General features: G+C 52.0%; 1 protein-coding gene across 1 annotated transcript; it reads right to left on the bottom strand.

Moving 5' to 3' along the window:
* Positions 1-2915: 2915 nt before the first annotated feature.
* LOC144678462 (kin of IRRE-like protein 1) lies at positions 2916-14686 on the bottom strand (the record flags this gene model as incomplete). Its single annotated transcript, XM_078538233.1, has 5 exons — positions 2916-3066; positions 4665-4822; positions 10500-10649; positions 11503-11652; positions 14619-14686. Coding segments are annotated over 5 exons (677 nt in total), but the record flags the coding sequence as incomplete, so codon positions are not given.
* Between the last annotated feature and the right edge of the window lie 1948 nt (positions 14687-16634).

The raw sequence follows: 16634 nt of genomic DNA on the forward strand, positions 1-16634 counted from the left end.
CAGAGAGAGAGAGAGAGAGAGAGAGAGACAGAGAGAGAGAAGAGAGGAGAGAGAGAGACAGAGAGAGAGAGAGAGAGAGAGACAGAGAGACGAGAGACAGAGAAGAGACAGAGAGAAGAGACAGAGATATTACTCGAACACTGGGAGCCAGTTTTTCATTTCACAATTACTTTCTTTTCTCATATTATCTCATTCCCTCTTTCTCTCTGTGCATCTCTCTCTCATTCACTGTCTCTCTCGCTCTGTCTCTCACTATCTCTCTCTCTCCCACTCTTTCTTCCCCTCACTCTCTCTAATTCCCTCACTCTCACCCCCCCACGCCCTACATCACACTCCCCTCATTCCCCCTCCCACTCCCTCTCACTCATCCCTCACTACCCCTCTCACTCAATCCCTCACAATACTCGCTCTCACTCAATCCCTCACATTCTCCCTCTCACTCAATCCCTCACATACTCCCTCGCACTCAATTCCCTCACATACACCCTCTCACTCAATCCCTCACATTCTCCCTCTCACTCAATCCCTCACATACTCCCTCTCACTCAATCCCTCACATACTCCCTCGCACTCAATCCCTCACATACTCCCTCTCACTCAATCCCTCACATACTCCCTCTCACCAGCACTCACATACCCCTCTCACTCAATCCCTCACATACTCCCTCTCACTCAATCCCTCACATACTCCCTCTCACTCAATCCCTCACATACTCCTCACTCAATCCCTCACATACACCCTCTCACTCAATTCCTCACATTCTCCCTCTCACTCAATCCCTCACATACTCCCTCTCACTCAATCCCTCACATACACCCTCTCACTCAATCCCTCACATTCTCCCTCTCACTCAATCCCTCACATACTCCCTCACTCAATCCCTCACATACTCCCTCTCACTCAATCACTCACATACTCCCTCACTCAATCCCTCACAACCTCCCTCTCATTCAATCCCTCACATACACCATCTCACTCAATCCCTCACATCCTCCCTCTCACTCAATCCCTCACATACACCCTCTCACTCAATCCCTCACATACTCCCTCTCACTCAATCCCTCACATACTCCCTCTCACTCAATCCCTCACATACTCCCTCACTCAATCCCTCACATACTCCCTCTCACTCAATCCCTCACATACTCCCTCACTCAATCCCTCACATACTCCCTCTCACTCAATCCCTCACATACTCCCTCTCACTCAATCCCTCACATACTCACTCTCACTCAATCCCTCACATACTCACTCTCACTCAATCCCTCACATACTCCCTCACTCAATCCCTCACATCCTCCCTCTCACTCAATTCCTCACATTCTCCCTCTCCACTCAATCCCTCACATTCTCCCTCTCACTCAAGTCCCTCACATATTCCCTCTCACTCAATCCCTCACCATACTCCCTCTCACTCAATCCCTCACATAATCCCTTCTCACACAATCCCTCACATTCTCCCTCTCACTCAATCCTCACATTCTCCCTCTCACTCAATCCCTCACATACTCCCTCTCACTCAATCCCTCACATACTCCCTCTCACTCAATCCATCACATACACCCTCTCACTCAATCCTCACATACTCCCTCTCACTCAATCCCTCACATACACCCTCTCACTCAATCCCTCACATACACCCTCTCACTCAATCCCTCACATACTCCCTCCACTCAATCCTTCACATACTCCCACACTCAATCCTCACATTCTCCCTCACTCAATCCCTCACATACTCCCTCTCACTCAATCCCTCACATACTCCCTCTCACTCAATCCCTCACATTCTCCCTCTCACTCAATCCCTCACATACTCCCTCTCACTCAATCCCTCACATACTCCCTCTCACTCAATCCCTCACATTCTCCCTCTCACTCAATCCTCTCATACTCCCTCTCACTCAATCCCTCACATACTCCCTCTCACTCAATCCCTCACATTGTCCCTCTCACTCAATCCCTCACATACTCCCTCTCACTCAATCCCTCACATACTCCCTCTCACTCAATCCCTCACATACTCCCACACTCAATCCTTCACATTCTCCCTCACTCAATCCCTCACATACTCCCTCTCACTCAATCCCTCACATACTCCCTCTCACTCAATCCCTCACATACTCCCTCTCACTCAATCCCTCACATTCTCCCTCTCACTCAATCCCTCACATACTCCCTCTCACTCAATCCCTCACATACTCCCTCTCACTCAATCCCTCACATTCTCCCTCTCACTCAATCCCTCACATACTCCCTCTCACTCAATCCCTCACATACTCCCTCTCACTCAATCCCTCACATTCTCCCTCTCACTCAATCCCTCACATTCTCCCTCTCACTCAATCCCTCACATACTCCCTCTCATTCACTCCATTTCCCTGCCACTCTATCTCCTTCCCTCCCTCTCACTCACTCCATCTATCTCTCTCTCTCTAACTTGCAGCCAAACGCTCCCTCCCTCCCCCTCTCTCACTCCCCCTCACTCACTCATTCCCATACTCCTCCCCTCCACTCTTCACTCTCAATCCCTCCCTCTTGCCCTCCTTCTCTCTCTCTCACTCTGTCCCTCTCTCTTGGTCTCTTTTTTCTCCATCACTCCCTCCCCTCTCTCTCATTCTGCCCCTCTCTCCCTCGCTCCCCCTCTCTCATTCACTCCCTCCTTATCTCACTCACTCCCTCTCACTCTGCCTCCCTCACTGCCCTCCCGTCTCACCCACTCCCTCTCCCCCACTCACTCCCACTCTCTCAGTCATTCTCCCTCTCACTCACTCTCCTCTCTCTCTCTCCCTCCCTCTCTCTCTCCATCTCTCTCTCACACGCTCTTTCTCCATCTCTCCTTCTCTCTCTCCCCTCCTCTATCTCTCCATCTCTCTCTCTCCCTCCCTCCATGTCTCCCTCCCTCCCTCCCTCTTACGGTGAACGTTCAGTTGGACGCTGGTCTCCTTTCCCGCTGGCAGAGCCTTGTTGCTGGTTCTACAGGTGAACTCCCGGCCGATGTCCCGGTCCGTGGGCCAGAAGGTCAGAACGCTGACAGTGGTCGCTCGCTTTCCATCATTCATCAGAGCCTGGGAGAGAGGGAGAGGATCACAGGGTTACTGCTGAGGGACAGAGAGCGAGAGAGAGAGAGAGAGAGAGAGAGACCGAGGGGGAGAGAGAGAGACAGAGAGAGAGAGCGAGACCGAGGGAGAGAGAGCGAGACTGAGGTGAAGAGAGAGAGAGAGAGCGAGGGAGAGAGAGAAACAGAGGGAGAGATAGAGAGACTGAGGAAGAGAGACTGATGGAAAAAAAGAGAGAGAGGGAGAGAGACTGAGGGAGAAAAAGAGAGAGACTGAGGGAGAGAGAGAGACTGAGGGAGAGAGAGACTGAGGGAGAGAGAGAGAGACTGAGGGAGAGAGAGAGACTGAGGGAGAGAGAGAGACTGAGGGAGAGAAAGAAAGAGACTGAGGGAGAGAGAGAGACTGAGGGAGAGAGAGAGACTGAGGGAGAGAGAGAGACTGAGGGAGAGAAAAAAGAGGACTGAGGGAGAGAGAGACTGAGGGAGAGAGAGAGAGACTGAGGGAGAGAGGGAGAGAGAGACTGAGGGAGTGAGAGAGAGACTGAGGGAGAGAGGGAGAGAGAGACTGAGGGAGCGAGAGAGACTGAGGGAGAGAGAGAGAGACTGAGGGAGAGAGGGAGAGAGAGACTGAGGGAGAGAGGGAGACTGAGGGAGAGAGAGAGACTGAGGGAGAGAGAGAGACTGAGGGAGAGATAGAGAGACTGAGGAAGAGAGACTGATGGAAAAAAAGAGAGAGAGGGAGAGAGACTGAGGGAGAAAAAGAGAGAGACTGAGGGAGAGAGAGAGACTGAGGGAGAGAGAGACTGAGGGAGAGAGAGAGAGACTGAGGGAGAGAGAGAGACTGAGGGAGAGAAAGAAAGAGACTGAGGGAGAGAGAGAGACTGAGGGAGAGAGAGAGACTGAGGGAGAGAAAGAAAGAGACTGAGGGAGAGAAAGAAAGAGACTGAGGGAGAGAGAGACTGAGGGAGAGAGAGAGAGACTGAGGGAGAGAGGGAGAGAGAGACTGAGGGAGTGAGAGAGAGACTGAGGGAGAGAGAGAGACTGAGGGAGAGAGAGAGAGACTGAGGGAGAGAGGGAGAGAGAGACTGAGGGAGTGAGAGAGAGACTGAGGGAGAGAGGGAGAGAGAGACTGAGGGAGAGAGGGAGAGAGAGACTGAGGGAGTGAGAGAGAGACTGAGGGAGAGAGGGAGAGAGAGACTGAGGGAGTGAGAGAGAGACTGAGGGAGAGAGAGACTGAGGGAGAGAGAGACTGAGGGAGAGAGAGAGAGACTGAGGGAGAGAGGGAGAGAGAGACTGAGGGAGTGAGAGAGAGACTGAGGGAGAGAGGGAGAGAGAGACTGAGGGAGCGAGAGAGACTGAGGGAGAGAGAGAGAGACTGAGGGAGAGAGGGAGACTGAGGGAGAGAGGGAGACTGAGGGAGAGAGAGAGAGACTGAGGGAGAGAGGGAGATAGAGACTGAGGGAGAGAGGGAGACTGAGGGAGAGAGAGAGACTGAGGGAGAGAAAGAGACTGAGGGAGAGAGGGAGAGAGAGAGAGTCACAGAGAGAGATAGAGGGAGAGAGAGGAGATAGATGGACAGCTGGAGAGAGCAGGAAACTCAGCCTGTACATGGGAGGAGGTGGCTCCTGGCTGCTGCAGTCCACCAGTGTACCAGACAATCCCGGCAGCCGGCTTCGCCCCCTGAACACGACAGGTCAGGTTGTAGGGAGTTCCAGCCCTCAGCAAGATCTCCGGAGCACCATCGATCACCGGATCACTGGGAGGGACTGTGGAGAGGGCAGACCGACACGGTTAGCACAGACCTGGGGAAGCCCAGACACCCCAGACACCACACAGACACACACACACACACAGACACACACACAGACACAGACACACACTCTCACACACAGACACAGACACAGACACACACTCTCACACACAGACACAGACACACACACAGACACAGACACACACTCTCACACACAGACACACACACAGACACAGACACACACTCTCACACACAGACACACATACACACAGACACACAGATACACTCACACACACAGACACACAGATACACACTCTCACACACACACAGACACACAGATACAGTCACACACACAGACACACAGATACACACACACACACACACACAGACACACAGATACACACTCTCACACACACACAGACACACAGATACACTCACACACACAGACACACAGATACACACTCTCACACACACACAGACACACAGATACACACTCTCACACACACAGACACACAGATACACACACACACAGATACACACACACACACACACAGACACACAGACACACAGATACACAGATACACACACACACAGACACACAGACACACACACACACACAGATACACACACACACACACACAGATACACACACACACAGACACACAGATACACACACACACACACACACAGACACACAGATACACACACACACAGATACACAGATACACACACACACAGACACACAGATACACACACACAGACACACAGATACACACACACAGACACACAGATACACACACACACACACACAGGTACACAGATACACACACACACAGACACACAGATACACACACACAGACACACAGATACACACACACAGACACACAGATACACACACACACAGACACACACACACACACCACACACACACACACACAGATACACACACACACATACAGATACACACACACACACCACACACACACACACACAGACACACACACACACACCACACACACAGATACACACACACACAGATATACACACACACAGATACACACACACACACACACACACAGATACACACACACACAGATACACACACACACACCACACACACACACACTCACACATACACACACACACACAGACATACACACACACACACAGACACACACTCTCACACACAGACAGACACCACACACACAGACAGATACACACCACACACAGTTACACACACACACACACACACACACACAGACATACACACACACACACAGACACACACACACTCTCACACACAGACACCACACACACATACAGATACACACACACACGCACACACACCACACACACACACACATACACACACACCACACACACCATGGCGCAGCCCATCAACTCTCAGCCCTCTCACACACACAACCGACCCACCAGGAAATCAAACAGCAACCCAGGAAAATATGGCAAAGTGTTACACAGGGACATTAACAGAGACATTTTACATTCGGAGGACAGAGGGAGGTATCGGGGACAAGGTGAGAGAGGACTGAAGGAGTGTCGTAAAGGGAGAGAGAAAGAGACAGGGAGAGAGGGAGGAGGAGAGGTTTAGGGAGGGAATTCCAGAGCTCAGGGGCCCCAGGCAGCTGAAGGCACGGCCGCCAATGGTGGAGCGATGGGAATCGGGGGATGGTCAAGAGGCCGGAATTGGAGAAGGGCAGAGATAGGGAGGGTTGTAGGGCTGGAGGAGGTTACAGAGATAGGGAGGGGTTTAGGGGCTGGAGGAGGTTACAGAGATAGGGAGGGCTGTAGGGACTGGAGGAGGTTACAGAGATAGGGAGGGTTGTAGTGGTAGAGGAGGTTACAGAGATAGGGAGGGTTGTAGGGGTAGAGGAGGTTACAGAGATAGGGAGGGGTTTAGGCGTTGGAGGAGGTTACAGAGATAGGGAGGGTTGTAGGGGCAGGAGGAGGTTACAGAGATAGGGAAGGGTTTAGGCGCTGGAGGAGGTTACAGAGATAGGGAGGGTTGTAGGGGTAGAGGAGGTTACACAGATAGGGAGGGTTGTAGGGGTAGAGGAGGTTACAGGGATGGCGAGGGTTGTAGGGGCTGGAGGAGGTTACAGAGATAGTGACGGTTGTAGGGGGAGAGGAGGTTACAGAGATAGGGAGGGTTGTAGGGGTAGAGGAGGTTACAGAGATAGGGAGGGTTGTAGGGGCTGGAGGTGGTTACAGAGATAGGGAGGGTTGTAGGGGCTGGAGGAGGTTACAGAGATAGGGAGGGTTGTTGGGGTAGAGGAGGTTACAGAGATAGGGAGGGTTGTAGGGGCTGGAGGTGGTTACAGAGATAGGGAGGGTTGTAGGGGCTGGAGGAGGTTACAGAGATAGGGAGGGGTGTAGGGGCTGGAGGAGGTTACAGAGATAGGGAGGGTTGTAGGGGCTGGAGGAGGTTACAGAGATAGGGAGGGTTGTAGGATCTGGAGGAGGTTACAGAGATAGGGAGGGTTGTAGGGGCTGGAGGAGGTTACAGAGATAGGGAGGGTTGTAGGGGCTGGAGGAGGTTACAGAGATAGGGAGGGTTGTAGGATCTGGAGGAGGTTACAGAGATAGGGAGGGTTGTAGGGGCTGGAGGAGGTTACAGAGATAGGGAGGATTGTAGGGGCTGGAGGAGGTTACAGAGATAGGGAGGGTTGTAGGGGCTGGAGGAGGTTACAGAGATAGGGAGGGGTGTAGGGGCTGGAGGAGGTTACAGAGATAGGGAAGGTTGAGGGGCTGGAGGAAGTTACAGAGATAGGGAGGGTTGTAGGGGCTGGAGGAGGTTACAGAGATAGGGAGGGGTTTAGGGGCTGGAGGAGGTTACAGAGATAGGGAGGGGTTTAGGGGCTGGAGGAGGTTACAGAGATAGGGAGGGCTGTAGGGGCTGGAGGAGGTTACAGAGATAGGGAGGGTTGTAGGGGCTGGAGGAGGTTACAGAGATAGGGAGCGTTGTAGGGGCTGGAGGAGGTTACAGAGATAGGGAGGGTTGTAGGGACTGGAGGAGGTTACAGAGATAGGGAGGGTTGTAGTGGTAGAGGAGGTTACAGAGATAGGGAGGGTTGTAGGGGTAGAGGAGGTTAGAGAGATAGGGAGGGGTTTAGGCGCTGGAGGAGGTTACAGAGATAGGGAGGGTTGTAGGGGCAGGACGAGGTTACAGAGATAGGGAGGGGTTTAGGCGCTGGAGGAGGTTACAGAGATAGGGAGGGTTGTAGGGGTAGAGGAGGTTAGAGAGATAGGGAGGGGTTTAGGCGCTGGAGGAGGTTACAGAGATAGGGAGGGTTGTAGGGGCAGGACGAGGTTACAGAGATAGGGAGGGGTTTAGGCGCTGGAGGAGGTTACAGAGATAGGGAGGGTTGTAGGGGTAGAGGAGGTTACAGAGATAGGGAGGGGTTTAGGCGCTGGAGGAGGTTACAGAGATAGGGAGGGTTGTAGGGGCAGGACGAGGTTACAGAGATAGGGAGGGGTTTAGGCGCTGGAGGAGGTTACAGAGATAGGGAGGGTTGTAGGGGTAGAGGAGGTTACAGAGATAGGGAGGGTTGTAGGGGTAGAGGAGGTTACAGGGATGGCGAGGGTTGTAGGGGCTGGAGGAGGTTACAGAGATAGTGACGGTTGTAGGGGTAGAGGAGGTTACAGAGATAGGGAGGGTTGTAGGGGTAGAGGAGGTTACAGAGATAGGGAGGGTTGTAGGGGCTGGAGGTGGTTACAGAGATAGGGAGGGTTGTAGGGACTGGAGGAGGTTACAGAGATAGGGAGGGTTGTTGGGGTAGAGGAGGTTACAGAGATAGGGAGGGTTGTAGGGGCTGGAGGTGGTTACAGAGATAGGGAGGGTTGTAGGGGCTGGAGGAGGTTACAGAGATAGGGAGGGGTTTAGGGGCTGGAGGAGGTTACAGAGATAGGGAGGGTTGTAGGGGCTGGAGGAGGTTACAGAGATAGGGAGGGTTGTAGGATCTGGAGGAGGTTACAGAGATAGGGAGGGTTGTAGGGGCTGGAGGAGGTTACAGAGATAGGGAGGGTTGTAGGGGCTGGAGGAGGTTACAGAGATAGGGAGGGGTGTAGGGGCTGGAGGAGGTTACAGAGATAGGGAGGATTGTAGGGGCTGGAGGAGGTTACAGAGATAGGGAGGGTTGTAGGGGCTGGAGGAGGTTACAGAGATAGGGAGGGGTGTAGGGGCTGGAGGAGGTTACAGAGATAGGGAGGGTTGTAGGGGCTGGAGGAGGTTACAGAGATAGGGAGGGGTTTAGGGGCTGGAGGAGGTTACAGAGATAGGGAGGGGTTTAGGGGCTGGAGGAGGTTACAGAGATAGGGAGGGGTTTAGGGGCTGGAGGAGGTTACAGAGATAGGGAGCGTTGTAGGGGCTGGAGGAGGTTACAGAGATAGGGAGGGTTGTAGTGGTAGAGGAGGTTACAGAGATAGGGAGGGTTGTAGGGGTAGAGGAGGTTACAGAGATAGGGAGGGTTGTAGGGGCAGGAGGAGGTTACAGAGATAGGGAGGGGTTTAGGCGCTGGAGGAGGTTACAGAGATAGGGAGGGTTGTAGGGGCAGGAGGAGGTTACAGAGATAGGGAGGGGTTTAGGCGCTGGAGGAGGTTACAGAGATAGGGAGGGTTGTAGGGGTAGAGGAGGCTACAGAGATAGGGAGGGTTGTAGGGGTAGAGGAGGTTACAGGGATAGCGAGGGTTGTAGGGGCTGGAGGAGGTTACAGAGATAGTGACGGTTGTAGGGGTAGAGGAGGTTACAGAGATAGGGAGGGTTGTAGGGGTAGAGGAGGTTACAGAGATAGGGAGGGTTGTAGGGGCTGGAGGTGGTTACAGAGATAGGGAGGGTTGTAGGGACTGGAGGAGGTTACAGAGATAGGGAGGGTTGTTGGGGTAGAGGAGGTTACAGAGATAGGGAGGGTTGTAGGGGCTGGAGGTGGTTACAGAGATAGGGAGGGTTGTAGTGGCTGGAGGAGGTTACAGTGATAGGGAGCGTTGTAGGGGCTGGAGGAGGTTACAGAGATAGGGAGGGTTGTAGGATCTGGAGGAGGTTACAGAGATAGGGAGGGTTGTAGGGGCTGGAGGAGGTTACAGAGATAGGGAGGGTTGTAGGGGCTGGAGGAGGTTACAGAGATAGGGAGGATTGTAGGGGCTGGAGGAGGTTACAGAGATAGGGAGGGTTGTAGGGGCTGGAGGAGGTTACAGAGATAGGGAGGGGTGTAGGGGCTCGAGGAGGTTACAGAGATAGGGAGGGTTGTAGGGGCTGGAGGAGGTTACAGAGATAGGGAGGGGTGTAGGGGCTGGAGGATGTTAGAGAGATAGGGAGGGGTGTAGGGGCTGGAGGAGGTTAGAGAGATAGGGCGTGTTGTAGGGGCTGGAGGAGGTTAGAGAGATAGGGAGGGGTGTAGGGGCTGGAGGAGGTTAGAGAGATAGGGAGGGGTGTAGGGGCTGGAGGAGGTTACAGAGATAGGGAGGGGTGTAGGGGCTGGAGGAGGTTAGAGAGATAGGGAGGGGTGTAGGGGCTGGAGGAGGTTAGAGAGTTAGGGAGGGGTGTAGGGATGGGAGTATATGTTAACCAATGGCTGAATGGGACATGGGGTCCATGTGCATCAGCTACAGTGGACAGAGTGTGGAAGACGAGTCACACTGGAGGGTGTTTGAATAACCCCAGCTTTGCTGGAACTTACTGAGTACGGTGAGGGTCGCTCGATCAGATCGGAGAGCAACTTCTGTCGCCTGACACTCATAAACAGCATCATCGGAAAGCTCTGCTTCCTGGATCTCCAGGTCATAAACACCCTTATCCACATCTCCGACAATCCGATATCGGGGCCAAGCTGGGTAAACAATGACCGGGGTTAGATACAGAGTAAAGCTCCCTCTACACTGTCCCCATCAAACACTCCCAGGGCAGGTACAGCACGGGGTTAGATACAGAGTAAATCTCCCTCTACACAGTCCCCATCAAACACTCCCAGGGCAGGTACAGCACGGGGTTAGATACAGAGTAAAGCTCCCTCTACACTGTCCCCATCAAACACTCCCAGGACAGGTACAGCACGGGGTTAGATACAGAGTAAATCACCCTCTACACTGTCCCCATCAAACACTCCCAGGACAGGTACAGCACGGGGTTAGATACAGAGTAAATCTCCCTCTACACAGTCCCCATCAAACACTCCCAGGGCAGGTACAGCACGGGGTTAGATACAGAGTAAATCTCCCTCTACACAGTCCCCATCAAACACTCCCAGGGCAGGTACAGCACGGGGTTAGATACAGAGTAAAGCTCCCTCTACACTGTCCCCATCAAACACTCCCAGGACAGGTACAGCACGGGGTTAGATACAGAGTAAATCACCCTCTACACTGTCCCCATCAAACACTCCCAGGACAGGTACAGCACGGGGTTAGATACAGAGTAAAGCTCCCTCTACACTGTCCCCATCAAACACTCCCAGGACAGGTACAGCACGGGGTTAGATACAGAGTAAATCACCCTCTACACTGTCCCCATCAAACACTCCCAGGACAGGTACAGCACGGGGTTAGATACAGAGTAAATCACCCTCTACACTGTCCCCATAAAACACTCCCAGGACAGGTACAGCACGGGGTTAGATACAGAGTAAATCTCCCTCTACACCGTCCCCATCTAACACTCTGAGGGATGAGGGTTGAGGACCTTACCTGGTAGCCCGTATCCCATTCCAAGTGCGAGTCCGTCTTTAGTCCATTGCACGATTCCTGAGTAGTTGTGGACTGCGCAGGAGAGAACTGTACTCTCTCCAGCCACCACCACTTGGTCTGAAGGTTGCTGGGTGATTCTGGTGCTGCTGCCTGTGTGAGGAGTCACAGCCCTTTTAACTTGGTCGATCCCTTTGATTCAGTCCCTCTCCCATTCCCCAACACCCCATTTGTCCCTCTCCCTAACTCGCAGCCCAGAACCCCAAAGCGTTTGCCAATCACAGAATCACATTACAGAAGTGGCCCTTCGGCCCATCGAGTCTGCACCGACACGTGAGAAACACCTGACCTACCCACCTAATCCCATTGACCAGCACTTGGCCCATAGCCTTGAATGTTATGACGTGCCAAGTGCTCATCCAGGTACTTTTTAAAGGATGTGAGGCAACCCGCCTCCACCACCCTCCCAGGCAGCGCATTCCAGACCCTCACCACCCTCTGGGTAAATATGTTTTTCCTCACATCCCCCCTAAACCTCCTGCCCCTCACCTCGAACTTATGTCCCCTTGTGACTGACCCTTCAACTCAGGGGAACAGCTGCTCCCTGTCCACCCTGTCCATGCCCCTCATAATCTTGTACACCTCGATCAGGTCGCCCCTCAATCTTCTCTGCTCCAACGAAAACAACCCAAGTCTATCCAACCTCTCTTCGTCACTTAAATGTTTCATCCCAGGCAACATCCTGGTGAATCTCCTCTGCACCCCCTCCAATCACATCCTTCCTATAATGTGGCGACCAGAACTGCACACAGTACTCCAGCTGTGGCCTCACCAAAGTTCTATACAACTCCAACATGGCCTCCCTGCTTCTGTAATCTATGCCTCGATTGATAAAGGCAAGTGTCCCATTTGCCTTTTTCACCACCCCACTAACATGCCCCTCCACCTTCAGAGATCTATGGACACACACGCCAAGGTCCCTTTGTTCCTCAGAACTTCCTAGTGTCATGCCGTTCATTGAATACTTCCTTGTCAAATTACTCCTTCCAAAGTGTATCACCTCACACTTTTCAGGGTTAAATTCCATCTGCCACTTATCTGCCCATTTGACCATCCCGTCTATATCTTCCTGTAGCCCAAGACACTCAACCTCACTGTTAACCACCCGGCCAGCCTTTGTGTCATCCGCAAACTTACTAATCCTACCCCCCACATAGTCATCTATGTAGTTTATGTAAATGACAAATAACAGGGGACTGAGCACAGATCCCTGTGGTACACCACTGGACACTGGCTTCCAGTCACTAAAGCATCCTTCTGTCATCACCCTCTGTCTCTTACAACTAAGCCAATTTTGAATCCACCTTATCAAATTACCCTGTACCCCATGTGCATTTGCCTTCTTTATAAGTCTCCCATGTGGGACCTTGTCAAAGGCTTTGCTGAAATCCATATAAACTACATCAACTGCACTAAACTCATCTACACACCTGGTCACCTCCTCAAAAAATTCAATCAAATTTGTTAGGCATGACCTCCCTCTGACAAAGCCATGCTGACTATCCCTGATCAAACCTTGCCTTCTCCAAGTGGAGATAGATTCTCTCCTTCAGAACTTCTCCAACAGTTTCCCTACCACTGACGTGAGACTCACTGGCATGTAGTTCCCTGGCTTATCTCTACAACCCTTCTTAAATAGCGGAACCACATTAGCTGTTCTCCAGTCCTCTGGCAACTCCCCTGCGGCCAGAGAGGAATTAAAAATTCGGGTCAGAGCCCCTGCGATCTCCTCCCTTGCCTCCCTCAGCAGTCTGGGACACATATCATCCGGGTCCTGGAGATTTGTCCACTTTTAAGCCTGCCAACACCTCCAATACCTTGTCACTCCCTATATCAATTTGCTTAAGAACCTCGCAGTCTCTCTCCCCGAGTTCGATACCTTCAACCTCATTCTCTTGGGTGAAGATGGATGTGAAGTATTCATTCAACACTCTAGCGATGTCCTCTGGCTCCACCCATAGATTGCCCCCTTAGTCCCTTATGGGCCCTACTCTTTCCCTGGTTATCCTCTTCCCATTGATATACTTATAGAATATGTTGGGATTTTCCCTACTTTTACCAGCCACAGCTTTCTCATATCCCCTCTTTGCTCTCCTAATTGCTTTCTTAAGCTCCACCCTGCACTGTCTGTACTCCAGTAATGCCTCCGCTGATTTGCTTCCCTTGTACCTGCTAAAAGCCCCTCTTTTCCTTCTCATCGTAACCTGAATATCTCTGGTCATCCATGGTTCTCTGGGCTTGTTACTCCTTCCTATCACCCTAGAGGGAACATGTTGAGCGTGTACCCTCCCCCTTTCCTTTTTGAACACCCCCCACTGTTCCTCTGTAGATTTCCCCACAAGTAACTGTTCCCAGTCTACCTTGGCCAGATCCTGCCTTATTTTACTAAAATCCACTCTCTCCCAATCCAAAACATTTTTTTGCAACTTGTCGATTTCTTTGTCCATGACAGACTTAAATTTTACCATGTTGTGATCGCTATCGCTAAAATGCTCCCCGCACCACCACCTCAGTCACCTGTCCGGCTTCATTCCCCAGAATTAGGTCCAGCACTGCGCCGTCCCTTGTTGGACCCTCTACATATTGACCTAAAAAGTTCTCCTGTACACATTTCACGAAATCCACTCCATCCAAGCCCTGAACACTATGTCTATCTCAATGAATGTTGGGAAGGTTGAAATCACCTCATATAATTGCCCTATTGTTATTGTTTTTACACACCTCCACAAATTGTGCACATATTTGCTCTTCAATTTCCTGCTGACTATCTGGGGGTCTATAATAAACACTTAACAATGTGCCTGCCCCTTTTTTATTCCTAAGCTCTACCCACAAAGCTGTCCCCTCCAAGATACCATCTCTCCTTACTGCAGTAGCTGACTCCTTAACTAACAATGCAACACCTCCTCCTCTTTTACCCCCTCCCCTGTCTCGCCTGAAGATTCTATAACCCGGAATGTTGAGCTGCCAATCCTGCCCTTCCCTCAACCATGTCTCTGTGATGGCTACTATATCACAATTCCACATGTCAATCCTCACCCTTAATTCATCTGTTTTACCTGTAATACTCCTGGCATTAAAGTAGAGGCCATCCAGCCTTGCCTTACTCCCTTGAAGCTTAATGCAGCTGTACTCCCTTTGACTTGATTGTTTTACTGTCTTATGACGTGTCCCTATTCTGCTCACATGCTGTGTCCCCTCCCCCCTGCCAAATTAGTTTAAACTCCTCCAGGCTTCACAGAGCATACAACACTTGGATTCTGATGAGCGGATGTTTCCCCTTGTGGGACATCCTAGAACGAGAGGCCATAGTTTTAGGCTGAGGGGTGGTGGATTTAAACCAGAGAGGAGGAGGAATTAGTTTTCTCCAAGGGTGGTGAATCTGTGGAATTCACTACCTCAGACCGCAGTGGATGCCGAGACGCTGAATAAACTTAAGGAGGAGATGGGCAGGTTTTTAATTAGTGACGGGGTTGAAAGGTTATGGGGAGAGGCCGAAATGAGATCAGCCATGATCGTATTGAATGGCCGGGCAGGCTCGAGGGGCTGAATTACCCTCTCCTGCTCCGAGTTCTGATGACCCAGGCCTTGCTTCCTTCACAGCAAATGGGCTTTGGAGCATTAAAAAGGAATGGAGATCCAGCGAAGCTGATAGAGATCGGACAGCGCGGGAGGGGGCCATTCGGCCCACTGTGCCTGTGCTAGCTCGGTGAGAGGGATGTCCAGTTTGTCTCCACAGTAAGAGCTGCTCCACTCAATCCAACTACAAACATCCCTCCCCTCAATCCAGATACAAACATCCCTCCCCTCAATCCAAATACAAACATCCCTCCACTCAATCCAACTACAAACATCCCTCCACTCAATCCAACTACAAACATCCCTCCACTCAATCCAACTACAAACATCCCTCCCCTCAATCCAACTACAAACATCCCTCCACTCAATCCAACTACAAACATCCCTCCACTCAATCCAACTACAAACATCCCTCCCCTCAATCCAGATACAAACATCCCTCCCCTCAATCCAACTACAAACATCCCTCCACTCAATCCAAATACAAACATCCCTCCACTCAATCCAAATACAAACATCCCTCCACTCAATCCAAATACAAACATCCCTCCACTCAATCCAAATACAAACATCCCTCCACTCAATCCAACTACAAACATCCCTCCACTAAATCCAACTACAAACATCCCTCCCCTCAATCCAACTACAAACATCCCTCCACTCAATCCAACTACAAACATCCCTCCCCTCAATCCAACTACAAACATCCCTCCACTCAATCCAACTACAAACATCCCTCCCCTCAATCCAACTACACACATCCCTCCACTCAATCCAAATACAAACATCCCTCCACTCAATCCAACTACAAACATCCCTCCACTCAATTCGAATAGGAAGAGGGAGGGAGGGAGGAAGGAAGGAGGGAGAGAGGGAGGGAGGGAGGGAGAGGGAGGGAGGGAGAGGGAGGGAGGGAGGGAGGGGGGAGGGAGGGAGGAGGGGAGAGGGATGGTGGAGGAGGGGGAGGGAGTGAGGGAGGGGAGGAGCGAAGGTGTTGGGAGGCTGAGGGAGGAGGGAGTACGGGGGAGGAGGGTGTAACAGGGAGAATGTGGAGTGGGGAGGTAGGTGTAAGGGGGAGAAAGGTGTAAGGAGGGATTTCGGAGAGGGGAAGGAGTTCGGAGGCAGGAAGGAGTTCGGAGGGGGAAGGAGTTTGAGGGAGGAAAGAGTTCAGAGGGGGGAATGAGTTTGGAGGAAGGGGAGAAGTTCGGAGGGGAAGATGTCCAGGGGGAGGAGGGAGTAAGGGTGGGGGAATGTCCAGGTGAATGTGCAAGGGAGTGGTCTGTGGAATCAATGATTGCCTCCTGGAGGGGAACTGGGGGTGGGCATGGGTAGAAGGGAATGGTGAGAATGAGAGGGGGCAGAGGGAACTGGAAGGGTGGGAGGCTGAGGGTACATTGGTAGTGATAGAATGGATAGCGAGGGTGGTTGATGGGGATTCGGAGGCAGGCACAGACCCTGGGAGTGCGAAGGAGGAGGCGGGGAGGTCAATGTGGATG

This window comes from Cetorhinus maximus, unplaced genomic scaffold, assembly GCF_964194155.1.
Source record: "Cetorhinus maximus unplaced genomic scaffold, sCetMax3.hap1.1 HAP1_SCAFFOLD_4332, whole genome shotgun sequence".
In the NCBI taxonomy this organism is placed as follows: domain Eukaryota; kingdom Metazoa; phylum Chordata; class Chondrichthyes; order Lamniformes; family Cetorhinidae; genus Cetorhinus; species Cetorhinus maximus.